At 37.9% G+C, this 27,967-nt stretch overlaps 3 protein-coding genes across 3 annotated transcripts in view; 1 reads left to right on the top strand and 2 right to left on the bottom strand.

Moving 5' to 3' along the window:
* The window catches only part of LOC5570863 (ATP-binding cassette sub-family G member 4), an 83,560-nt gene that overhangs the window by 32,079 nt on the left and 23,514 nt on the right, over positions 1-27,967 (bottom strand). The window contains exon 2 of the mRNA XM_021848099.1: positions 12,932-13,046. Within this exon, the coding sequence (XP_021703791.1) occupies positions 12,932-13,046 (115 nt within the window). The remainder of the gene's footprint in view (positions 1-12,931; positions 13,047-27,967) is intronic.
* Positions 1,695-3,707, top strand: LOC110677192. The gene is made up of 3 exons (XM_021848101.1): positions 1,695-2,169; positions 2,232-2,517; positions 2,801-3,707. Exons 1-3 carry the CDS (start codon positions 2,150-2,152, stop codon positions 3,641-3,643), a joined length of 1,149 nt encoding a protein of 382 aa, XP_021703793.1. The 5' UTR covers positions 1,695-2,149; the 3' UTR covers positions 3,644-3,707.
* On the bottom strand, positions 3,749-5,132 carry LOC110677193. The gene is made up of 2 exons (XM_021848102.1): positions 4,883-5,132; positions 3,749-4,820 (listed from the first exon to the last, which is right to left on the bottom strand). The coding sequence occupies exon 2, from the start codon at positions 4,818-4,820 to the stop codon at positions 3,762-3,764; it is 1,059 nt and encodes a 352-aa protein (XP_021703794.1). The 5' UTR covers positions 4,883-5,132; the 3' UTR covers positions 3,749-3,761.

The following is a 27,967-nucleotide window of genomic DNA, read 5'->3' as shown; positions in this document are numbered from 1 at the left end:
CCGGCATGCCGATAAACAAATTAAGCTAATCCCTTATTATCAACCTATGTATTCAAGCTCGTTTATATTTTTTGGGTACGAACTTAAACAGCCTTGACTGTCCGTTTCCTTGATCCCTATTAAGAAGTAGTAAAGGCTTTTGTTTGTAAATTTCTAAACTTTCAGCGACGTCTAGTTTCCAAGATGAAGATACGCTTCGTACGATGTCTATGTTATCGCTTGTTATTTGATGTCTATTCTGGAAACATGTTTAACCACTTTTGATTTAAAGTCATACGCTATTCCCTTATCTTATTCCTTGGCCGGTTTTTTTTTACCTAAGCAATATGTTCTTTGAATCTATATATTTTATTTCCAATTAGTTGGACACACAATGATTGAAAATTCAATAATAATTAAATCTCGTATGGTGACAGGGAACCATTATGTACACATACCCTACCACGCTTTTTAACCCGTATAGGCCTGAGTGAAAGCAAACATTCTAAAACCCTTACCGCTCAGCGAATTCTTAATGGATTCAAATGATTTTTTGTCAGTATACTGGTACATATATCTCAATTCTAGAAGTGGACAGAGGAACGCGGAAATATTACTGTGGTCGGAGTTATTCCGGTGGATCACTGGGTCAGGTCGAGTGAGAAGGGTACTGTGCGTTTGTGCCCCTGGAGGTAGGCAAATTTCAAGTAACAGATAATTTCCCGAATCGGTTATAATGTGGCCACTACATGACGGAATTTTAAGAAAATTGCATCGGTGTAAACCTTTTGAGAAACGATTGAATTGGAAAACTATGAGTTTTGCATTTGAATAATCCTACTTATGACCATTTTCGGGTCCCGGGACGCCTCAAACGTATGATAAAGTGGCCAATTTGTATCTGAACATCTGAGCCAAGCTCATGGGAACGCATTTTAGAGCACAATTATGTTTGATTTCTACTTTTAGAATTTTTAATTGTTAAGTTTCCAACAAATCTATAGTCGTTTCTTCCGAGCATTACGTCCGAATGACCACATCCGGTATATTTTAAACGGTGCAAAACTCTTCATTTATAATGTCGAATATTAGATCTTAAGGATTTAAAATGATTGTAATTGCAAATAAATAAAGGTAACTTGGTATGTCCCAAAAAATAGCCCTTTTTTACCCGACTTGACCCAGTGACCCACCGGAATAACACCGGCCTTCTTCTAGAAACTAGATAAGAGGGCCAGCGAATTGACAAAAAATCATTTGAATCCGTTAAGAATTCTCTGAGCGGTGAGGGTTTCAGTATTTTTGCTTTCACTCAGGCCTATACGGGTTAAATTCTACAATATGATCTGAAACATCGAAGTATTTGAATGAGACATCAAAGTAGAAATGGTCAAAACGGCTCATTTCAGTGAATGAATACGATCAAAATAAATTGTTTTAGTAAACCGAACCTTTTTCAGAGGCTCGCAAACGAAGCCCGAACTGAATCGAGCGAACGGAGAAAGAGCGGTTCATTCCCTTTTACACGACATACGTTGCTCCTTTAGTATCTTTCTGTCTCTCTCATTTTTCGTACGTTCATCCCCATTCCCCTAACTGCATCGAAAGTAAGAAGCAAAATGAAGCATGTGCTAGAATAAAGGCGTAAGTCACGTGATCGATTTCGCTTCGTCGATCATCTCTTATGTAAATAAAGGCGACAAGAAGCAGATTTGTTAGCATTTTATTGTGTCTGCAGAAAAAAATCAGAAGCGATGTGTCGCTAGACTTCGTTCGTTTGTCTAACGATGTTCATGATATACTAATACAATGTAGCCTGGACTAGCTGAAATGAAATGGACTCGTTTTATATAAAAAAAAAATATTATTTTCTACAGTGCCTTTTTATTACCAAATCATAAGAACATTCAAAGAGCAATATTTAAAACTGCGAAAGCAAACAATATAATTTTGAAACTTATTCATTACTTTCAAAAATTTTATGACAATCGAACATCATGAGTACTGCCACCAAGACAACTTCATGCGTATGACACACCATGGTTTTATTCACATTGACGGTGTTTTGTTGTCTTTTTTTATCCGATTTTCATTTCAAACTGTAAATAAACAACCCAAACTTGTGTAAAATTCAGCTGCCGGAGTATTAACTGATTCGTAAAAATACTAAATGGAGTTCAATAAGGATGAGTAAGTAATGTGGAACTTGAGATTTATCATCGAGATGAAAATTTCCATCATCCCATACGCAGGTACGAGGAGGAGGAGTATTTGGAAGAGCCGGGAGACATGAATTCTGATCATCACGATAATGAATGGTTTCCTCAACAACAAACACCCTCTCCACAGCCTTTGTGTTCTGAGGACCCGTTACCGATTCCAGATGATTTGAGTGAAGTGAACCATTTTCTCCCCGTCGATGGTTCCGACGATGACGACCATTCATGTTTTAGTTGCTCGATAGTATCCGATGGCGCTGCGGAGAACTATTTGTACTTTTTCAAAGCAACAATGTTCCGTCGGCTTTATCGAGGTCAGATGCGCCCAGATAGCCGTAGCGGTAAACGCGCAGCTATTCAGCAAGACCAAGCTGAGGGTCGTGGGTTCGAATCCCACCGGTCGAGGATCTTTTCGGGTTGGAAATTTTATCGACTTCCCAGGGCATAAAGTATCATCGTACCTGCCACACGATATACGCATGCAAAAATGGTCATTGGTATAGTAAGCTCTCAGTTAATAACTGTGGAAGTGCTCACAAGAACACTAAGCTGAGAAGCAGGCTCTGTCCCAGTGGGGACGTAATGCCAGAAAGAAGAAGAAGATGCGCCCAAGAGAAGTGGGAACTAAGAATGTTTTTGGAGATTCTGTTGAGGACGTAATTAAATGCATTTGGAAGTTGTCTGTAGCGCATGTATCGAGACAAATCAATTTTGATGATGATGGACCAAAGTGGGCTGAAAAGCAAGTCCCGGACCAAGAAGATATTGAGAAGTTCGTCACGATGCAAGATCAAATGAAAAGGAAGGCCTACACTATTTCTGGAGTTACTCCTCGATTGCTCACTTCATGGAGAGGCAAGCAAATCAAAATGTTCATTCATGCATATTCGGTAAATGTTGAAACCAACCCTCAACACCAAATGGTCCTCAAACAGTTAATTGCACCCAACAATCCAGATCGTTCGGGAGCTCATTCGACCCGGGATGATGCAGCTCTAGCAAAAGAGTTGAAGAACAACCATCCTGAACTGGAAGGCCATCACAGTTCCTGGTTGTTATGGGCCAACACAATTCATTCTTCAGCGGCGCATAAACAAGAGGAAATGAAAAATGCTCCGTCGCCTCCTTTGGAACTTGCGAAGTATTTCAGGTGGACTGGCGTCTCGGAAGCAGCCCGACTACAATCTGTTCATCGGGGGGCATCAGTGGCTCATGCTGTAAATGGGGGATGGATGAAAGATGTTGAGGAAGTTTTTCAAGGCATTTCTTCGGCGGTTTCCATTCTTTCGAATGTTGCTCGTAAATTGGAAGGAATGATTGCGAAAGGAAAAGCAGCTGAAGAAATTATTATTGCTGTCCAATCTGCAGTTCGCCCTGAGGAGACAGAGGTAAGTAAAGTCCTGGCTGACAGTGTAACTGACTGTCCAGATGTTGATCACATGTAACAAAAGTGAACAGAACGATGTAATTTGAATGAAATAAAATAACCGATTATATTTTCATCTCAAATCCGATTTTATTCATTATTTTGAAGAAAAAAGAACAGCAAATATTGTGATAAAGTCACTCAGGAATTACACTTAAGCCTAAATCGCTTGGATTTTGTTGCAGTCCCTTCTCAGGATAAAAATGTCCTCCAGGAAAGTAACCACAATGAGCAAAAAGTTTTTGGCAGGAATATTGTTTGAAAAAGCTCATTGCATCGCAGACATCACCCATTATTGGAGTGTTTTCTTGGTGTCTTCTTTGCAAATGTTTTTTGACAAAACCAAAAACGATCTCAATAGGATTAAAAAAGGGACAGTACGCCGGAAGGAATATGGGAATAATGCCAATCGATCGCAAATACCGAATGATATTTGCATCGCAATGAATTTTTGCGCCATCTAGTATCCAAACCGAATAGCATCCTGGGTACTGACGAACTTTTGGATTTCGTAGTGCAAATTCTCGACAACATTCAAAAAATTTAACGCGATTGAATGTTCCATCAGTCCAAAAGCTGTCTATAATGCCTTCAACTCCAAGAAAGCACAAGAATGATAAACGTGGGCGGCGACAAAACTCACCGCTGTAGATCACTTTTTGCCCCACAACACCATACCCCTTCCAGCGTAACATGTCCCGATTGTCGAAACTGACTTCATCAAGGAAAACTAAGTTGTAGATATCCCAGGGAATTGCCAGAAGTTCTCGCATAAATCTCACAATCTCTTCTTCCCTAATTTGCATCGCTCTCCTTTCAACAGTCTTCCATGAGAGTCCGGCTTCATGTAAAATGGAGCAAATCGATGACACGCTGATATTGATTTTAAATTGCTTCTGGGATCTCTCTTTAGCTTCATCCAAAAATAATAATGGATGCTTTTGGTATAACTGAACCAACCATATCCTCATTTCCACTCGAAACATTTTGTAAACTTGAGCACGTTTCTTCCGCTGGTATACACCCTCTTTCTCAAACTTACGAAACCAAGAATATATGGTAGATTGGCTTTTACCGTAGATTTTCGCAAGATCCTTTTTGGATATACCCAAATAATAGTGTCCATACAACGCATGATACACGGTATTTGTATTCGCTTGGAGCCTCTGGACTGCATGGAGTACAACGTTTGTCATCTGGAAGGATACGGTCTTTGGATTATCTTTCAATTCAAAGTACAGAATTAATTATTAATTACCTTGACTTTAATTCCACACGATGTTGTAAATCAATCGATGTTTTGTGAATGTTTTTGTTGTTCAGTTATATTTTTTTCTTTTTCAATTCAATGACGTCCATCAGTTCTAAAATGTCAAAACTAAGAATGACAGTTCTTTTGACGTCGCCAGAAATTGTCGCGTCGCTGGACTCTCCAGCGAATTGCAGAGTAGTGCTGCAGCGACAATATCACTTCATACCGTTTGGCAGCGATGCAATCTTGCGTCCTGAGGTGAAAAAATGTTGGCAAACTTGCGTCTTGTCACCTTTATTCACAGAAGAGAAATCTATCATTAATGTGGGCACTTTCACTCTCTAACTTATATCTGCCTGTAATGCTAGTGGGCGGGAAAAAATGTTTCTCTATGCTATGCTGAGAGTACGGAGCAGCTAAAAAATTGTCGTATTTGTGGCGTAGTGTGGCGCGCAAAGCAAGGCACATGTCAAGCGTTATAACAAAGCCGTGAAACGAACGGAGGAGAAAAGGGGAACAGAATCGGTTCGTTCTATTTCCAGGTCACTTTTTGTCTGATCCATGATGATCATATGAACCGACTCTCACCAAAAAAGAGCCACGGATCACTCGTTCTTTTGAGTGGTGCGGATCTGTTAAACGGCTCCGATTTGTTTTGCTCATCTCTACATCAAAGCAGCCCTATAACAAAACAAAATCTAAATGCGTTGTGGTGCGTTTGACAACTATATTTTTATTCATTCATATGCAGAATAATTATAACGTTTATTTCATTGTAAAAAATAGTAATTGAACAATTACGTATTGAATAATTGATTATTTTGATTTTTTCATGAATGCAGAAATCCTCACTTAAAAGTCCTGTAAACCTGCAATTAAAATCTAGTTAAAATCACACAAGAGATTCTGTACCAATGTTTATGTTTTCCCTAGTAAATTCTACTTGTTCTGGATTAAAAAATACTGAAAGAAGTTGTTGTTATCTATCGCTAACAATCTGTGAACCGGTGTATATTTATAAGCGTACTTTATTTAACTTTTGTTTCAATTCTGAAAACATTATGATTATCGTTTGAGTAAAGGAGAATCACATTTTTAATAAAAGTAAGAACTTTAACATGAATCTAGAATTGGAAGTAAAAATCAATGAAAGTGCTTTCTTAATTAATTTAAAATGTAACACAATTCCAAGGAAAAATGCACTTGAAATTAAATTGAATTTTGATGCGACAAAAAAGTTATGATTTTAAAAAAAAATTACAGATCTTGAAAAAATCTAAATAGAGGAAAACAATATTTTTTTGTTTATTTGATAGTACAGAAAATGCATTGGAAGAGTACTTAAGTAAAATTTTTCTAGATTGCATCAATTTCGAGATATACTCATACTTATATAAAATTTTCAAATAAAAAAAGTAAAATAGGCCCTTTTCAAACATATTTCGTGTTTCTCCATTTCGGAAAATTTTATTTTGATTTCAACAACACAAACCACGTCAAGTCAACTACACAACACTGAAGACGGCTTTACAGTTGAGGTTGAAATACGCGTATCTGTCGAAGGATACAATAGTAGAATTAAAAGGAACAGTACTACTCATCTTTTTGTATATTTACAGGCATTCTACTAAACAGGCTCCACAAGGGTTTTCATCACTTTTGCCTGTGTTAGTAGGTATGATGAACAAACACGTTTTTCCAATACCCATACATTTGTACATGGTAAATGAATAAAAGAAAAACGATGATTTTTTTAGACGTACTTCATGGGTACAAACATAATGCGCTATGTTGTCAAGTTTTATCACTGTAGCAATCATCATTGAAAAAAATGCGGTACAAAAACTTCGTGGTGTGAAATATCTATTACCTAAGGTAAGTCTGAAACCGTGAGAGCATTAGTGTTGTATCAACAGTGATTGTTCAGTGATTGTAGGTGACGTTTATTTGCCTGTGAAATTGACGTGCTACGAAACAAGATAAGCATTATATTGTGGATTAAGAAAGATTAAGAAATTTTTCATACTTAAAAATATATAGTTATTTTTCTGTACTCAAAAAAAAAACGCACCAAAAATATCGTTTTACATAAATTTGTTTTATTTATTTTTTTAAATAATTTATTTTTTATCCAAAAGTTTTCCGTTTTGAAGCATTGTGCAAGAAATTACAAACAATATGCTGCAAAACATATCCAAAAATTAAAAACATCAATTTTGCGGTTTTTAAGAACAATGAACTTCAAATTTTCATTTGAAAATTTCGTTTATATTGTTTTTACCGTGCATTCTTTTTTTAATACTTTAGTATATAGGTTTGGATCAAACAATAAACAATTCAGCTACGATTCACTCAATCAAAATAAAATATTTCTGGAATTGAGAAACACGAAATATGTTTGAAAAGGGCCTATTTTACTTTTTTTATTTGAAAATTTTATATAAATATGAGTATATCTCGAAATTGATGCAACCTAGAAATAATTTACTTAGATGTGGGCTGGTGAGCCGACAACTAGGAAGGAGCGTCCAACATAGCTCTGGTCCTCACAAGTCCCTACCTCACGCTTCCACGGGTCAAATGATGACAAAGACCGCCAGCTAAGGGTTGAGTACTTAGTTGGTAGTGCAGCCTGGGCACTGTTGTCCTTCTGACATCAGCTAGAGTGAGGAGGTGCGTCTCGAGCGTCTGTCCACCAAGGAGGTGCGGCTCAAACAGCGTCTGTTCTGGCATCCAGCGGCTGAGTATGAAATGCTGTATCACGTCAGCTACACCTAAGGTGGCAGCCCCACCATCGTGATGTAGGTATCGCGACCCTGATAAGGTAGCATATCGAATTTCTTACCTACCACGAAAAATGGAGAAAGGAGAAATAACGAACGATATTTTCGGCAACCGACCTGGCAACGAAATAAGGAATATGATTGGAAACTCGGTACCTGGAATGTCAGGACGTTAAATGAACCCGAACGAGTGAGCCTTTTGGCTCGTGAATTGCAGAAGGTTGGAGTGAGCGTGGCTGCTATTCAGGAAGTAAGATGGCCTAGAACTGGAGAATGTGAATTCAGGGCGGTGGATCCCGTCGCCAACACAGCTTTCAAATACAACATCTACCATAGTGGCAGCGATAAGGCAGAGCATGGCGTCGGATTCATAGTGATCGGGAAGCAGATGAAGCGTGTTATGCGGTGGAAACCGATTAATGAACGAATCTGCGAATTGAGGTTACGGGGAAAATTCTTCAACTACAGTCTGATCAACATCTATGCGCCGACAAACGATAAACCCGACGACACGAAGGATGCGTTTTATGATTGTCTCGACAAGACCTACGGAGAGTGCCCAAAACATGACGTAAAAGTTGTTATCGGGGATGCCAACGCTCAGGTCGGAAGAGAGGATTTTTTTCCGCCCTATAATTGGTACGGAGAGCCTTCACTCCGCCACCAATGACAACGGCCTAAGGCTAATAACTTTTGCTGCAGCTAGAGGGATGGCCATCAGCAGCACCTACTTTGCACGCAAAGACATTCGAAAGCACACCTGGATGCACCCAAATGGCGAGCTCTGCAACCAAATAGATCACGTTTTGGTGGACGGTCGGCATTTCTCGGATGTCATCGATGTGAGGACCTTTAGAGGCCCAAACATCGACTCTGATCACTATCTCGTTGTTAGTAAAATTCGTGCACGGTTATCTACCGTGGCGAACACAAGAACACAGCGACCGTTGCGTTTCAATATCCAGCGCCTATCAACAGAAGGTGTAGCAGACGAGTACCGCCGGAAGCTTGATGAGCGGATAAGGGGATACAACGTAGGCGAAAACCTCAACAATCTGTGGGAGTCTATCCACGGTGCGATGAGCACAGCAGCGCGAGAGGTGATAGGTACTGCTCAGAGACGACCCAGAAACGGTTGGTTTGATGAGGAGTGCCAGAATGTGACGGATGAGAAGAATGTTGCCAGAAGTCGGATGTTAGTGTCTGGTACCCGGCAGAATAGAGAGCGGTACAAGGAAGCTAGAGCAGCCGAGAAACGAAATCACCGCAGAAAGAAAAGGCAGTATGAAGAAGACATCATTACTGAGACGCAAAACAGCATCGAACAAAACGAAATGCGGAGATTTTACGAAACTGTCAATGGCGTACGGAGATAAACTGCGCCATCTCCCGTCATGTGCAATGACCGCGAAGGTAACTTGCTGACGGACAAAATCTTGGTGGCTGCTAGGTGGAAAGAACACTTCGAGCAATTGTTGAATGGAGAGAACAGATTAATCATCAGCAACGATGGACAAGCTGTGGAGCCCCCGACGCTAGATGAGGTTAGAAGAGCGATTAAGGAGTTGAAGAACTGTAAGGCTGCTGGAAAAGACGAGCTCCGGGCCGAACTTTTCAAGCACGGTAGTGAGCAGCTGTACGAAATACTGCACCGTACTATGTTAAGGATATGGGAGGAAGAAGAATTGCCTGCTAGCTGGCTGGAGGGCCTCATCTGCCCTCTGTATAAGAAGGGCCACAGATTGGAGTGCGCCAATTACCGGGGAATAACGCTCCTCAATTCGGCGTACAAAATAATGTCGCGTGTTCTGTTCAACAGATTGAGACCGCTGGAGGAGTCCTTCGTCGGCGAATACCAAGCTGGTTTTCGTGAGGGCCGATCAACGACGGATCAAATGTTTACCTTGCGACAAATCCTTGATAAGTTCCGGGAATACAACTTGCAGACTCATCATCTGTTCATTGATTTCAAGGCGGCGTACGATTCAGTAAAGAGAAATGAGTTATGGCAGATAATGGTAGAACACGGTTTTCCGGCGAAATTGATTAGACTGATTCGTGCAACGTTGGATGGATCGAAATCAAGTGTGCGGGTTGCGGATGAGACTTCAACCTCCTTCGTAACCTTAGATGGATTGAAGCAAGGAGATGCGCTTTCGAACCTTTTGTTCAACATTGCTCTCGAAGGAGCTATAAGGAGAGTGGGCGTGTTAAGAAGCGGTACCATCGTCACCCGGTCGCATATGCTCCTGGGTTTTGCGGACGATATCGATATAATCTGAATTGATCGTCGAGCCGTAGAAGAGGCATTCGTGCCTTTTCAAAGGGAGACAACGAGGATTGGACTTACCGTCAACACCAGCAAAACTAAGTACATGATCGCTGGTAGACAGCGTGGTTCCAATCGTGACGTTGGTAGTGAAGTGGTGCTAGGTGGTGAAAAATTTGAAGTAGTGGAAGAATTTGTGTATCTTGGTACTTTAGTGACTTGCGATAATGATGTTACCCGCGAGGTGAAAAGGCGTCTTGCAGCTGCGAATAGGGCTTTTTACGGGCTCCGTAACCAGCTTAAGTCCCGTAGCCTGCAGACGAAAACAAAATTCGCGCTATATAAGACTCTTATCCTTCCGGTTGCTCTATACGGCCATGAATCCTGGACGTTAAAAGAGGTCGACCGGAAAGCGTTTGGAGTTTTTGAGCGTAAAGTGCTGCGAACAATACTCGGCGGTAAACAAGAAAATGGCATCTGGCGGCGTCGCATGAATCATGTGTTGTACCAAGTATATAAAGAAGTAGATATTATCAAGCTCATAAAACACGGCAGGCTGCGTTGGGCTGGTGCCGGATGCCGGAAGAACGACAAGCAAAAATAATATTCAGTAGAGAACCCGGACGAGGCCGTCGGCTTCGTGGTAGGCCACGCACACGTTGGCTTTTTGCAGTTAAAGAGGACTTAAGGGCACTTAACGTTCAGGGCGACTGGAAGCGATTGGCTCAGGACCGAGCAATTTTTCTGTACTTTCAAATAATCACATAAAAAATTATTGTTTTCCTCTATTTCGATTTTTTCAAAATCTGTAATTTTTTAAAAAATCATAACTTTTTTGTCCATAATTCTTCCATTTTGAAACATTGTGCAATAAATCACATAAGTTGTCCCCTACAACATATCCAAAAATAAAAAAAAATCGAAACTGCGTTTCTGGAGAAAATCGATTTTAAAATTTTGTTTAAAATAAAAAATAATCTGTAACTTTTTTTATCGTGCATATTTTTCTCCATATAGTCTTAAGCAATACCTACAACTTTGTAGAAGATCTCAAATCGATCGGACAAACCGTTTTCGAGTTACAGTTTTTTAAAGATTTGCTATGCATTTTCCGATACGCCCTTCTCAAAAATAAAGCGAGGTTCAAAATGGCGGTCTGATGGTGCAAAACGGCATTTTTGATCATAAAGAATCTGTATGCAAATTTTCAGGCGAATTAAAATATACAAAATTTAAATTTAAAAAAAAATCGTCATGTTCGGTGGAATTGCTCATGAGTAACTAATTGGCTACAAAGATGACTAGAGTCGGTTAAGACCAAACCAATCGTAGATGGATTTCTAGAAGAGGAAAAACATGTAGGGCTATCAGGGAATTGAATTGAGAAATATCCTGAAGAGCACTCATCAAATAAAATTCTGCCGTTGGAATTACTTTGAGAATTATTCCATGACCGATGTTTGGTATTAAAGTCACAAATGACAAAATAACACTGAAGTTCAAAAATGTTTGCTTTACTGAAGAAATTTTAATTTAGGCATACGATTTACTCCAATTTGCGTGATAACAGGCAAATGGGAATTTTATGTTGGTGCTAATTGTAAGTATCTCTTAAAACTTTGTTTCAAGTTTGCATTTTGAACCATCTTACCCTACAATCTGGTAGGTGCATCTGCACCGGAGTTCTTTCTCTCAGCTCGGTAGGCAAACAGGCGGCGCTTTCCAACGGTTTACACAACGTACTACGTAGATGGGTAGGTACCAACGCGTGTAGCCAAACTCGCGACTGCGGCAAGCAGTCGTAATTGCCCGCCGCGTCGTAATCAGCTGTTTCGGTACATTTGAGTGCCCCAGTCAGGTCGGGTGCACCGCGTTATGTATCGTGTGGTTGGGTGGTAACTCACCTACACATACATGGGGTCTGAACTCGCCCTCCCTCCTCCTTCATCCCCAGCCACCAATCGACAGGTTGTAAACATAAACAAAGAAGCGTCTTGCGCCACCTCCGACGCCACCATTTGGACGAAGTGGGAGCTAGTGGGAGTGGGTGAGTCACTGACACGTACAGGGCGGGGGTGGCATTGTAGAAGGGATTGTGCGGGAAACATCACAGCTGGAACCAGTTTATGCTGTGCGCAAATGTGAATGTTACTGTTGGAGCATGCTCCCATTGCAGTTCGCTCGCCATCGGTCAACCAGTTCAGTAGGTGGTGGAGAAGCCAGGCTACCATCAAGAGGGAAGTGGGAAATGAACTTTGATTGGCGAGAATTCCACGCATAGCAATTTGTTGCGGGTTCGGAACTTAACTTGATGTATGTTGAGATGATTTAAGTAGGAATAACTACTTTAGCTGGAGAATCTCGCGATAAAAGCAATGCGGGTTTCTATGATTGGTCTATAATCACGGATTCGAATTTTACTTCACATTTTGGAATTGCAATGCCCCTTGCTTCAATAATGGAATTAGTTAAAGTTTCGAGCTCATTGTCAATATCAAGTTTTGTTTGTAAAAGAATATTAACATCAAGATTACTATCGATGTATGTTTCAAATGTATTCCAGTCAGCTCGAAAATAATTGAATGGGGAGCTGATAGGATTGAGAATCGTTTTATGGGATATTTGAAATTAACAGGGTAATGATCAGAATCGAAATCAGCGCATCCAGATGGCTACAAAGGTTACTAGAGTCGGTAAAGGCCAAATCAATCGTAGAAGGGTTTCTAGAAGATGATAAACATACAGGGCTATCAGGGTAATGAATTAAGAAATATCCTGAAGAGCACTCATCAAATAAAATTCTGCCGTTTAATTTTTAGGTACTAGATAATAGTGCCAGTAACGATGTTTTACTCAACTCTGGTATATACATACAGAAACAGATCAGTTGACGTTATTAGAATGCTACTCGGCTTGCAATGCTTCGAAGCCATTAGAAAACAACGCGAAGAGCACGTTTCTGATAATGCACAGATCGAGTTAGTTTCAATAATAAATACTTACGTATAGCCGGCAAGAATGTCTAACAGCGTACTCTTTCCAGCACCGGATGGTCCCATGATAGCCGTCAGCTCACCCGCTCGAAACTCTCCATTGATATTTTTCAGGATATCTCGACCTGTAATCCAGATAGAAAACAATCATTAGCACTTGCATGTCATATGTTCCAGTAGAAGCTTTGATTTATGGTCTGATGTTGCAGAGCCCAGATTATTTTTCGACCGCCCTAACTGATAACCACTGCAAACCAGATACTCCATACCGAACAAAATTGAACATCTGTTCACAGGCAAACGCTGTCGACCTAATTAGGCGCACAGTAACCTGAACAGAACAAAACACCAACAAGAGACCTTGATAACGGATGTTTTGCTTATAGCGCGCGAAGACACCTGCTATACTTTCGGCCTTCAACCGTCGTCTTATCAACTAGTCGGACTCGAAGGTAACTGCATTTTTCCTTACTTGGCTTCCACCATCACCCAGCCAGACTAAATTCGTCGTATCGACCAGACAGGAGTGACAATCCTCGTACATCATTGTGGTAGACATCCCCGTTTTATGAGTGCATTCAGCTGCCGTCCACTTGCATAAAGTGCATTTCCTTAAAAAAAGAATACGTCGAAGCTTCGTTCGGCTGCTAATTATTTTTCAAGGTTGACGCATTAATAAAAGTACTACCAACATGGAATAAAAGAGAACTTCATCAGTTGTTGACTTGGTAGGATTAACGCACCAGATGAAACCCGAGCAGACCAATGCGAACAATGTTCGGCGAACTTTGTTATCATGTGTACAGAACACATCTTTTTGCTCTTTATGGTAACCATCCCAATTGGAACTGAGCCTGCTAAGTTATTATTAGCTATCCATCATAGCTAAGTGTTCTATCAGCTTTTACAATGACATGGTACATTCAGCTTTTTTATATTAGATTTTTTTGTGGATCGTGGAGAGTACTCAATGTCGATAGGATATCGGTCTCAAAAAGATCATCATCCAGCTCAAAGTTCAAAATCAACTGCTTTTTAAATGATCAGGCTCCATAGTTGCACATTCGCGAGCTGAGCTACGAAAGACCTCAGACAGAACATATAAATAATAAAACAACGAACAATGAAAATGTGCAAATCTACATGCGACTCTCCTCCATGATTGACCATCCAGCCTGTGTGTCGGTACATCGAATGGAGTCGTAAGGATGCGGTTGCGTACAATGCAAGACTTGCAGACAAAACTCAGTTGGTTGTTTATTTTCGTGAGAATAAAATCAAGGAAGTGCTCTCAAAACAGGAAAGTTGATCAACACTCTTCCTACACGACGTGGCTTGTTGTATGATGAAAGCATTCTGTAGATATATGTTTGCAGTACACTGAACTGCAGTTGTTTAACGTTTACTATGTCGGTAGTCTTTCTCAATGATAGATGTATCTGTACGTTTTGGCTACAAGAATTGAAAAAAAAATAAACAGATACACATTTTTCGGCGTGACGACTGTTACCTAAAGAACGTATTTTTCTGAATTTGGCGTTGTATTGTTTTGTAGAGTTGTGAGTTTGTATATAATATTGTGCTTAGGAATAACAATTCCTTCAAGAAGGTTTAGGTAAAAAAAAATATTAAAAAATAGATTGAATCAATCAATAAAATTAAAAAAGTGTAGTTTTGATCGTTGACTAGCGAAGATACATGAAATAATGGTGTGATATACATCGATGTGATTTAATATGCTACGTCTATTAGAAGACAACCCCACCATCTCCTTCGTCACAAATTCATAAAGCCTCTAGGATGCCATTTATGAATTTATGAAGCCTAACAAGAGTCTTGTAACCTTTCCGGGACAGCTGCTACCGTGCAGGATTTTTCTTAATTATATGTGGTTGCTGCTATTGTATGCCGCCAAGATATCGATGAAAAGCGATGCGTTGTGACCTTGTATTTACGACATTTTTGAAGGATTTGCTATAGGGTAAAAGCACAGGTTGTGGCCATAGCTCCAATTACAGCCATATTATAGGATTATACATCATTTTACGCAGAGGTGTCCGGCCATTTGGCCGAACGCCGTTTGGCCGAATGTCATTTGGCCGAACGCCATCTGGCCGAATGCCATTTGGCCAAAAGAGTCATTTGGCCGAATGCCGTTTGGCCTAATCATGAAAAAAAAAATCAAATTGCTACAACGCTGATGCGTAGGATTCATAAGTGTGACCCAATAACTGATAAGCTAATTAATTTGTTGATTTTTATGATGTGACGGGACATCATGTTTTGTCACTATCAGGGATTGAATCTTAAATCCATCTACGATTGATTTGGTCTTAACCGACTCTAGTCATCTTTGTAGCCAATTAGTTACTCATGCTGATTTTGATTCTGATCATGTCCCTGTTACATTTCAAATATCCCAAGAAGCGATTCTCAATCCTATCAGCTCCACTTTCAATTATTTACGAGCCGACTGGAATATATATAAAACGTATGTTGACTCCAATCTTGATGTTAACATTTCTTTAGAAACTAAACTTGATATTGACAATGCTCTTGAAACTTTAACAAATTCCATTGTTGAAGCCCGGAGCATTGCAATTCCAAAATGTGAAGTGAAATTTGAATCCGTGATTATAGACGATGATCTTAAACTCTTGATCCGTCTTAAAAACGTGAGGAGAAGGCAATTTCAACGCACTCGCGATCCTGCTATGAAAATTATATGGCAGGATTTGCAGAAAGAAATCAAGAAACGTTTTGCTCAGTTAAGAAACAAAAATTTTGAAAATAAAATTTCTCAATTGGACCCTGGCTCTAAGCCCTTTTGGAAATTATCGAAAATCTTGAAAAAACCTCAGAAGCCAATACCGGCATTGAAAGAAGAAAACAAATTATTACTAACTAATTGCGAAAAAGCTCAAAAACTTGCTATGCAGTTTGAAAGTGCGCACAATTTTAATTTAGGACTTACTAGTCCAATTGAAAATGAAGTTACTCAGGAGTTCGAAAATATTCTCAATCAAGAGCACGTTTTCGAAAATGCCTGGGAGACTGATTTGGAAGAAGTGAGAACTATTATTAAAAAATTCAAAAACATGAAAGCTCCTGGCGATGATGGAATTTTCTACATCCTCATCAAGAAACTTCCAGAAAGTAGCTTATCATTTTTAGTTGATATATTTAACAAATGTTTTCAATTAGCATATTTTCCTGACAAATGGAAAAATGCTAAGGTTGTTCCAATTTTAAAACCAGACAAAAATCCTGCAGAAGCTTCTAGCTATCGTCCAATCAGTTTGCTTTCCTCCATCAGTAAACTTTTTGAAAAGGTTATTTTGAACAGAATGATGGCCCACATCAACGAAAATTCAATTTTTGCCAATGAACAGTTCGGATTCCGCCATGGACATTCGACCACTCATCAACTTTTACGTGTAACAAATTTGATCCGTTCCAACAAATCTGAAGGCTATTCTACTGGTCTTGCTCTTCTAGACATAGAAAAAGCATTCGACAGTGTTTGGCATGAAGGTTTGATTGTAAAATTAAAAAACTTTAATTTTCCAACATACATTGTTAGAATAATTCAAAGTTATCTGTCAAATCGTACACTTCAGGTTAATTATCAGAACTCCAGATCTGAAAGACTTCCTGTAAGAGCTGGTGTTCCTCAAGGCAGCATTTTGGGACCAATATTATACAATATTTTCACATCTGACTTACCTGAGCTACCTCAGGGATGTCAAAAATCTTTGTTTGCGGATGACACAGGCCTCTCCGCCAAAGGACGAAGCCTGCGTGTCATCTGTAGTCGATTGCAAAAAAGTTTGGATATTTTTTCTTCATACTTACAAAAATGGAAGATTTCTCCTAATGCTTCCAAAACTCAACTAATAATATTCCCACATAAACCAAAAGCTCTTTATTTGAAACCTTCAAGTAGACATGTTGTCACGATGAGAGGGGTTCCAATAAATTGGTCAGATGAAGTTAAGTATCTAGGGCTCATGCTAGATAAGAATTTAACTTTCAAAAATCACATTGAGGGCATTTAAGCCAAATGTAATAAATATGTAAAATGTCTCTATCCCCTTATTAATAGAAAATCAAAACTTTGTCTTAAGAACAAGCTGTTGATATTCAAACAAATTTTCAGGCCAGCCATGTTGTATGCTGTACCAATATGGACTAGCTGTTGTAATACCAGGAAGAAAGCTCTGCAGAGAATTCAAAATAAAATTTTGAAAATGATTCTGAGGCTTCCTCTCTGGTATAGTACCAATGAGTTACATAGAATATCCAATGTTGAAACATTGGAACAAATGTCAAATACAATCATTAATAATTTCAGGCAAAAATCGTTACAATCTTCTATTGCCACGATTAATGCGTTATATGTTTAGGTTAAGTTAGGTTAATTATATTAAAAACGTTTTTTTTTCTCTTATAAGCAGGTGAAATCAACTCACCTGTAAAAAAACTGAACTGCTACGGCAAATGAAATGTAATATGTTGTTAACAAAATGTTAATAAAATCTTAAATTTGTTTTACCAAATTAGGATGATAGTGTTGTCTTATAACACAGAACACCTAGATATAAGAAATGAATGTAATGTTTGGAATAATACTAATAAAGAAATTAAAAAAAAAAAAAAAAAAAAAAGGGATTGAATCTTGAGAAAATTGAGAGAATCTCTCACGTATTGCTCTCTGTAACTATCATAACATAATGCACATTATGAGAGACTTTATCGTACACTGCTACAACTTTGATCAGATTGGGGGGATAGTAGTGCATGATAAAACCTCTCTAAACATGCTCCAAGCCTGGGGGACACTATTGCTATTGGAAGTTCGTGGATTGCTTATCGTGCCAGTAAAGAAAAACACCTATCCCTAACGGTAACAAGCGAGAAAAATGGATTTTATCATCACTCTCTCTTTGGGGCTATCGCTCGCTGCTTACATTTTTTAGACTTGTTACACCTTGCGATACAATGGCGATCGTGGACCGCAACAGATGGGATGTTTTTCTTTGCTTGCTTTGATCGTGCTTCATACTCAAATGACAGCGAATTCTGCAATGCCTGGTCACTATATAAGAGAATGATAACGTCGACCCTTTAATTCAGGCCGAAGTTGTAAACTCCGCACATTGCGTCAAGACTCTGAGATGATGATTGATTCGCCACAGGATTATCAACGGTGTAATACGGTTTCAAGTGTTTTTAATGATTTCATCAGAAATGTTTCCTTCTCTTAAACATAGGCTATCCTTTCGAGTTATACTATCGGCAATAGTTTGGCTAATATTTTTATTGGAATTTTTACCTTCTTGAAATCATCGGCAGTTCTTAGTTGTTGTACTGATAAAATGATTATATGCATTACACATGCTTAAATTTTCCTAAGAGGTTCTTTCAATCGAGAAATATTTTTTATAGCTATTAGAATTAAAGCTTATAGGGTAAAAGCACCGGTTTTGGCCAGCTTAAGAGAAAATGTCAGTAAAAATTAAATAGGAAGCCGTATTTATACTACAAATATGTCAAATGCAAGCTTTCAATCCATATTATGTGTGTAAAATATCACAACTGAGCTAAAACCATTTTTTTTTTTGCTTTGAAAATTTCGTTGTTCAATATAGGCCAACGGAACTAGTTTCGGCCGGAGATTCAACTTCGGTTCCTAAATTGGCCAATCGCATTGATTTCTCATGAGAGTAGGGTTTTGGTACCGGGAGTACCGGTACCGAAAGTACCGGTAATACCGACCATTTTTAGGAACCGAAATACCGGTACTGGAAAGCAATGAGTACCGGTATTTTCGGTACTTAAGGAAAAATTCAATAATCGTTTGAATCAATGAATTTCTTCACAGTAAACGGTACGTAAGTTTGATAAAGTTCGTTGATGGCGAATGTTTCAGCTCGATTAAAGAACGTATTTAAAGGCTCATTCTAATTATCATCCTTCATTAAATATGGTTCATCTCCGTACATAAAATCGTTAGAACAGAGAAATCATTATTATCATACATTAAAAAAAAAAACAAACTGAGAAAGATGTGATTAAACGGAAATGATACATTAGATCTTATGGTTACCAAAGATTAACGAATAATCAATTATCGAATACAATTAAAGCTGCTGATGGTGAGCATCAAGCTTTCTAGAAAACTAGGCACAAATATAAAGAAAAGTCTCAGGATATTGAATCATTTAAAGGTACTCCAATTATGGCACTAAGATTGACAGAAATTGATAGGAAGAATTCGTGTATTACGAGTCTGTTCAAGGCGAAATATTTGTTGACATTTCACGATGCATGGGTAACAAAATCCGGATGAACCTCCGGATTCTTTCTCCGTGTCTGATTTTTTTTTATGAATGAAAAGCAAGGTGAAAAAAGTCAATAAATTATTCATTTTGAATTATTTTCCGTACCTTATTAGCTATAAAACTGTCAACTGTGGATGGTTAAGGAACAGATTTGAGTGAATGTGGTCCTGACAAATCTTGAATTGCAACACATATTTTTCAGTATTTCATGAGATATGAGGACTATGCACCTGAGAAAAAAAAATCTTAAAACTTGCTCTAGAAAATTTCTTGACCATCTTTTCCGCAGAAATGTTTGCTTTTCCTGGGCAAAACAGCATATTTAGCTTTATAAAGTTAGAACGGTATACTTATTATTATTTGAAAACCATATTTTTTAGTGGAATAATTCGTTAAAATGAAGAATAAACTTCACCAAACTTGTGTTTATTAACGAACTCGAAAAATTTGCAATTTTTTTGTCCAATGCAGTATGTTATTGCAAATAAATCTTCCAGTACCGGTATTTTCCCGGTACTACCGGTACTGAGAGTGACAGTACCGTAGAACCGGTACTCGCCAAAAGGGGTCGGTACTAGGAACCCTACATGAGAGTGGCCAAATTAGGAGTGTCCTGGCCAAATTAGGTGTATGGGAGTTGAAATTATAAGGAAAATTAATTGTTTTTCTTATGTTTTGAATCAATTTGGATAAGTAAATGACTGTAGCTCTATCATGTGAATGTGATTTACTGAAAACAAAAGGTTTCATGCTGATTGGCTATGTAAAACGGTGTATAATCCCCTATGGCTACAACTGGCGTATGGCCAAAACCGGTGCTTCTACCCTAATACGTTTTAATTATAACATACATTTTTAGCTCAAGGATGAACTTAGGTGAGATGTCATTCTCCTCCAAGTTCAAGATTAGAACATGTTTACGGAACACTGCACCGTTGCTTGCGTATAGCAATAGACGACTCGGTGAACACTTACGTCAATGAAACACACTGTTTCTCCGTTGTGAAAAGAAGAAGCCAAGACTTGTTGATGTCAGAACTATGACATATATTAATTAGTACGACTCGAGGGATCGAAGCAACCCGATCCAGCAGAAGGACGAATCAGTCTTAAAAAAAAAAAGACACGGACACCGTCTTCACCCATTTAGCTGCACAGACTGTAACCTCACACTAGACAACGGACAAGCATGCTCCAATGGTACAGCCGTGAAACATTCCTGACGCAAAGTTTCAATGGCTGCAGTGGGAATCGAACCCATACCCCATTACACAATGCGCTCATTGCCTGACGACACTAACCGCACGGCCACGAAGCCCACAAGGGTGAAGTAGGCAATCATTGAAATTTGTACGCGTCGTTAATGATTGTTGCTAATTCATCTCACGCTCGAATCAAAGAAAATCAGTTGGTTTTGCACTGACACCGCTGAAAAAGTATCAGCATACTTTATGCATGTTAGCGTGTACAACTGTACAGTAATACTTTTGCAAGTCAATATAAACTATCAAGACTGAGTTTTATCACTTTGAAATGCGAGCTGAAAAGTCATCATTGTTGCCAAAACGAATGACGGGCTACTTCGCCGTAAACCGTTTTAGTTACTGTCAAAAGCTAACTACAAACACGATGCCAAAACATCTGCTGGTGGCTATTGCCGTTAGCATTGAAGTGAACAACTGCTTACATTTGGGATGTTCTTCTTTCAGCACTGACTGTTATTTGAACTAACACTAAGAAGATTATTAATATATATCAATGATGATTTATCCTTCTTTATGAATAAGCTGAATAAGTCCTTCGAAATTCATTATAAATCTATGCTAACTGTTGTTCACTTTTGGTTTAAATTTCGACCAAACGGCATTCGGCCAAATGGCGTTCGGCCAAACGGCATTCGGCCAAATGACCGAGAATCTTGCGCAGAAAAGTAGCATGAATCATTTCGTGTTTAGTAGAACACATTCACATGACGGAGCTAGTTTTATATATTCGACTAAATTGATTCAAAATAGTTTTTAACTCCGATACCACTAATTTGACCAGACAAAATGTCGTAAAGCAAAATGTCAAATCCCAAAACGTTGAAATTGATAGGGGCAAAACATCGAAAGCACAAAACGTTGAATAATATTTTTCTTACGAGAGATAATCATTCTCCCAAGAAATTTTCGTTCCCTACCTCTCTTACCGACGTCATGTCCTTTCAACGTTTTGTCCTTTTGATATTTTGTCTTTCAACGTTTTGTCACTAAACCCCTAGTGAGGACCTTGAAAATTTGCCAAAATTGAGTTCAACTAAGGAAATGCGTTGCAACAACCCTACATTTAGATTCCTCCAGGGATTTCCGCACAATTTCTTCCAAGATAACTTCTATCGTTATCTCTACAGTGAATTCTCCAGGCATTCCACTAAGGATTTTGTCAGGGATTTCTTCAGAAAGAACTTTTGTTCGCTACCAGATTTTTAGACCTGTTCCGATTCGGTTCCAGGAATACCTTCAACAATTCTTCCAGGAGTCCATACAGGAATTCTACTAAAGATTCTTCTAAGGATTATTCCAGGGATTCCTGCTGGAATATCTCTTCAGGAATTCCGATGAACTTCATAGATTCCCCCAGTGAAATCTTTTCGATGAGTTTGCCTTCAAATTTCTCCAAGTATTCCCCCATGATCTGTTCCAGGAATTCTTGAAGAAATAGTCTGGAATTTTTCAGCATATTTTTTCAGGAAGCTTTCAAGCAATTCTTCGGGTTTCCTCTAGAAAATACAAGATAGAGACTTCTTCAAGGATTGCTCCAAAAATACTAACCAGATTAATTATCAGATACTCCACCTGGGATGTCTCTAGGAAAATATCTACAGATATTCCTGCAGTTATTTCCAAATCAATTTTTTCACAAATTTCTCCACGCATTACTCTCTATGTGTTTCCTCTAAAAGTTGTTACAAGGATTTCTTCAGGAATCCCTCCAGACATTCCTTCGGGTGTCTTTCCATGGGCTTTTGCAAGAATTTCTTCAGTGATTTAACTGAGAACTCCTCAAGGGATTACCAAAAAAAAAAGATCCAGAAGTTACTCTAGGGATTGCACCAAAAAACTCTCCAGGAATTAGTCTTTGAAAATATCCAGAGATTTCTAAAAAAATTCTTCACTTACTTAGGGTAATTTATGATGAAATCCCTAGAAGAATCAAAGAGCGAATCTGTGTAGGAATTTGTAGAACAATTCTTAGAGGAGTATTCGGAGTATTTTTGGATGCCAATAACAAATCTCTGGAGAAATTTCAAGTGGAATCTCAGGAGGATTACCTGAAAAAATCTTGGAATAATTCATGTAGCGATTTTCCTGGAGGTATCCCTTGGGAAATCCCTGAAGGAAACTTTTAAGGAATTTCTGGAGTGATTTTTTGGTAGAGTCCATGACTTCTTGTGAAATATCCTTGAAGTAATTTCTGTAAAAATCTCTGGAGCGATCCTTGGTGAAATCCTTGAAAAAATCCCAAGAATAATTCCTAGAGGAATCTCCATAGGACTATCTTTGTTATCCATGGAGGAAAACATTGAAAAGATTGTTTGAAGATTGCCTTGAAGACATCTTTGTAAGAATCTCTGTAAAGGTTTTTTTTTCTGGATGAATCTCTAGAGGAGCTTCTGGAAGGAGTTTTGGAGTAATATCAGAAAATATTGCAAAAAGTAACTGTGAAGGAGTCCTTGGAGTAATCACTGCAGATTTTATTTTCAGAATATTACTCATAACTCATTCGACTTTTGTCTCGAGATATCATAAAGATTTTAAAGAAGTAACTTTATTCTTGATAATTCCTCTGATCATTCTCCATAAATTCCTCCTTCGATCTCTTTCCCTTCCTCTATTTTTCAAGAAGATTCTTAAAGAAATACATTCAATATTTTTTACAAAATTCCTTCCAGAAACACTACTAAAGAACGCCTTGTTGAGTTCGTCGTTTTTTTTAATAACGTCTCCCAGATCATTTCAATAATTCATTCAAGAATTTCACAAACGATCGTTTTACAAGAACCTCCAGAATACTAACTCTTGAATTTTTCAAATGTACCCCCAAGCTTTCTCAAGAAATTCGTTTAAAGACTATATATGAATTTGTCCAAGGACTTAAAATAAGTACAAACAAGTTGCATCAAAGATTTCTTCAACAAGTCTTTCAGAATCCCTTACAGCAATTTGAAAGGTAACTTTTCAAAGAATTAAGAGAGAAATATTTACAGGGTATCTGCTACAGGATGGACGGATGGACTTTCGAAAACATCTTGAGACGAAATTGGTTTTGTCGGACTAAGTTCCAAGTTACAAACAACAGTTTATTGAATTCCATATTTTTAACTAACCTCAGAGTTAAGAATAGTTTTTCGTTTTCTCCGTTTGCTTTCCGTCGTTTGCACTATTTGTTCTTCAGTTATTTGTGATCGATAGATAAGGCTGATATAAACATTAATTTTCTTCGATGTCACCTTCCACCTTTCAAAAAGTCGAGAATTTTAAAGGGGAGAAAATAGTTATTTTTTAACGCCATCAAGTTAGAGCGACTTTATCCGGCAGCTTTGTTTTCTTCGTCATAGGTGTTTTTTAAAGCTATAGGGCCGACAATTTGCATCAATACTTTAAGCGTATAATTGCATCTAGCTGCCAAATTTCAGAAGATATGGCCGACAAAATCCCCCTTATTAGATTGATCAAAATGCCTGAAAATACGTTAGTTCCCATGTTCGAAGTTTTTTGAGGAAAAAAATACGGTGTAACGACGATCCAGAGGACGATCAATAATAGAGCGAAGGAAAACGTTTTTTTTCATCACTTACTTCCACAGAATTTAAAAATAAAACTCGTTGAATTATTGTTTTTGTTTAAATTTTTTTAGCTCCATTTTTTCAGTCAATTTTCGTACCACTAAAGTGGCTCAGACATAGAAGAAAATTAATATTTGTATCGGCCTAATACATTTTAGTTTTAAGCAATTTAATTTTTAATCATTCTACTTACAATTAAAGGGTCCAAACGCAAAGGGGTGTAATTGGCATTTTGGTCGGTTTTAAATTAAGTAAGGAAAAATTGAAAAATTCTACTTCTTCCAAGCTTTCTAACCAAAAAAAAACAAAACATCACTTGGCTCCTACTACTTCAATTTTAAAGTGTTTGATAAGAAAATATTTTTTTTTATATGATAAATTTTAACAACAATGATTTTAAGTTCTCGTATAGCAATTCCGTATTGTTAAGCTTTAGCAATGTGTGCTTCAACAGAAATATATCAATTGGGTGAAATATTTAACACAAATACGTAGCAAAGGAGGGATTAACTCTTTACGAAATCTCTGCATCTATTGTTGGAAAACTTTGATATCAATCTTGAAGGAAACAAGTCATAATAGAGTGATGTGCTAATATCCGTCATATTAAGCTTTAACAAGTGAGAACTTGCAATTTTCCCAGTTTTACAGTGAATGATGCTGATACAAACCAATACCGAACAAATTGGTCCTAAACGTCTTCGTCTACGCGATTTCGGCGATAAAGTGCAATATGGATAATTGCACTAAAGTTATTTATTGGAATACATTAGTTTTATTGCATTTTTGGTGTACAAGTGGACGAACCATAACAGCTTTCACAAAATTACACTAGGAAAAAGATTTTATGTTGCAGGTAAGCTTGAACATTCGCCGCAATGGAACATTTTGAGTTAGATACGACGAATAATAGCACTAACGACGAATAAAATCGAAACTTGACTTGTCCAAAAAGCTGAAAAACAACATCTAATAAATCCTGAATGGTATAACAAATAAATTCGTATAAAAAATCCTTGATAAATTCGAACAAAATATTTTTTTAAGTATCTGTAAAACTTTTTGAAGGCCTTATTAAGAATTCTTCAAGACAAATAAAAAATCTTGAATGAAATTCGTGGAAAACCTGTGCTGGAATAATTGTTGATCCCCTGGATAAATTCCAGCAAGAACAGCAGTAGTAATTTTTTATGTAGCGCCTTGAGTATTTCTTTTAAATATCAATGCTTAAAAAAAAATCAAAAGATATTTCATGAGAATTAATTTTTCAAATTTCTGGGAAGAAAGCAAGAAAAAAACGAGAATTACACCAGAAAAGTATTCGAGACAAGTTCCTAGCAAAATCCTTTTAGTATTTCCTGCATACAAGATGCAATACTCTGAAAAAAGTGGCCCAAACAGCCATAGCGGTAAACATGCTGGAGTTTAAATTTCGCAAGTCGAGGTTCTGTCTGTAGTTGGAAATTTTCCCAAGACATAGAGTATCATAGTGCCTGCCGCACAATATGCAGAAATAAAATGGTCAATTGGCAGTAAAAGGCAATGCTCATATGAACCCTAAGCTGAGAAGCAGGCTCAGTCCTAGATGGGCTGTAACTCTTGAAATAAGAATACTATGAAAACCTATTGAGGGTATTTCGTGAAAAAATCGCTGCCTACAGTCGATGATATTCGGACTTCCAGAGCATAGAATATTATCGTGCTTGCCACACGATAGACGAATGCAAAAATGGTCAATTTGCAGAAACTTTCACTTAATAACTGTGGAAGTGTCCATAAGAACACTAATCTGAGCTGTAGACTCTGTCCCAGTAGGGACGTAATGCTAGAGAGAAGAAGAAGAAGAATAGGCGAACCTGCACATGTCGCGATTCGCTCCAACGGAAGGCGTCTGTCAATACAGCGAATACCTTATAGTGCAACTAAGCAAGCGCATGTGACCGGCTCGTGCTGAATGTCGCTGTGTTAAGGAAGGGCACGACTCGATAGAATTGAATCAAATAGAGGAGTAAACTTCATTGGGTTTACTCTATGCAGATGAGATCGATTTATAGGCAACGCATCAACCCAGGCTAAACCATTATAAGGGCGTATTCCAACACCCAGCGAAGGGCAACAGGTTTGAAAAACTGATAGCTACAGTTACGTTAAATGAACATAACAGATACTATGTAACAGCGTTCGAATTACCACGGGAGTACCTCAAGATTCAATCCTGGACCCGATGTTATGGTATGCGATGTACGATAACGTCAGGGCAGGCAATCGTCAGATTCGTCACAGTGCGATGACGAAATAAAAAAAGACATCGTCATCCAGTATAATAACTCTGGCAGGTCGTCGTTTCGTCATCGTCGAAAGAATGCACGATGAACGTCATTCCAAAATCGTCAACGAACAACTTTGTCTCAGGCATTACAATCTCATCTAATCGAAGAGATCATCTCCGTATGATAGAAAGAGATTATCCTCAATCCATGAGCGCAATGAAATGATTCCATCTTTTCATCTTGATGATCTTCACTGCTGTCTATGATCAAGTTTCTGTTCCAAAACTAAAAACTGGTGATCAGCAACGTAATTTCGGGTTAATAATCTGAACTCATAATCTTTTCGTTGGAAACATTAGCGTTTTATGATTCAAAAACAGTTTTTTTTTCTGAACGTGCTGTCTACTGATAAATCTACTGATAAACTATAGAAAGCCTTGAGTGTTCCGATGAATTTGAAGGCCGAAAAAGGTGAAAATAAACTGATGTTTGGGTTGATTGCAGTCGGGTATTGAACTTTTTAGAGATGTGTCTCAGTTATTTATGGACCGATTTAAATGATCTCAGCATGTCGTAACATATTTAAGTTGAGTCTAAAGAGCTGTGAAAATTTCATTCAAATCAATGCATAATCAACTGAGATCTAACCCTCTGAAGTTGTCTATTTTGTATCGAACATCGATAAAGTTGCAAATGTATTGTCCAATACTGTAAAAGAGAAGAGGTTTATTAGAAAATAGTATTTTTTTTTGCACGAAGTACGAATGAACCTAATCTGTTGTGATTTCAAAAAGAAAACGAATAATCCATTATATTTTGTAGAAGCTTTCACATAATTGAGGTGTTGTTTACTTCTAAACACAAAGATAGGAACATACTAATTAAAATTTGAATACGTATTTGAGTATTTCTTTTAAATATCAATGCTTAGAAAAAAATCAAAAGATATTTCATGAGAATTAATTTTTCAAATTTCTGGGAAGAAAGCAAGAAAAAAACGAGAATTATACCAGAAAAGTATTCGAGACAAGTTCCTAGCAAAATCCTTTTAGTATTTCCTGCATACAAGATGCAATACTCTGAAAAAAGTGGCCCAAACAGCCATAGCGATAAACATGCTGGAGTTTAAATTTCGCAAGTCGAGGTTCTGTCTGTAGTTGGAAATTTTCCCAAGACATAGAGTATCATAGTGCCTGCCGCACAATATGCAGAAATAAAATGGTCAATTGGCAGTAAAAGGCAATGCTCATATGAACCCTAAGCTGAGAAGCAGGCTCAGTCCTAGATGGGCTGTAACTCTTGAAATAAGAATACTATGAAAACCTATTGAGGGTATTTCGTGAAAAAATCGCTGCCTACAGAAATTCTCTAAGGTTTCTTAAGCAATCTCGGAAAAATTCATAAAAGAACTTTTGGAAGAATATTAACAGAAAGACTTCAAAAAGTATCTAAAGGAACTGCTGAGGATTGTTTGTTACCTGTAAATATCTCAAGAAACTCATATGCAGAAAAATCCTTTCCTCCAGTAGAAGAATTCTCTACAGTATATTAATGGTGAGCAAATCCTGTTACGAAATTCGTAAAACAGTAATTTTACTTTTTTC

This window comes from Aedes aegypti, chromosome 2 (genome assembly GCF_002204515.2).
Source record: "Aedes aegypti strain LVP_AGWG chromosome 2, AaegL5.0 Primary Assembly, whole genome shotgun sequence".
NCBI lineage: Eukaryota > Metazoa > Arthropoda > Insecta > Diptera > Culicidae > Aedes > Aedes aegypti.
This window is presented reverse-complemented; position numbering and strand designations above follow the sequence as displayed.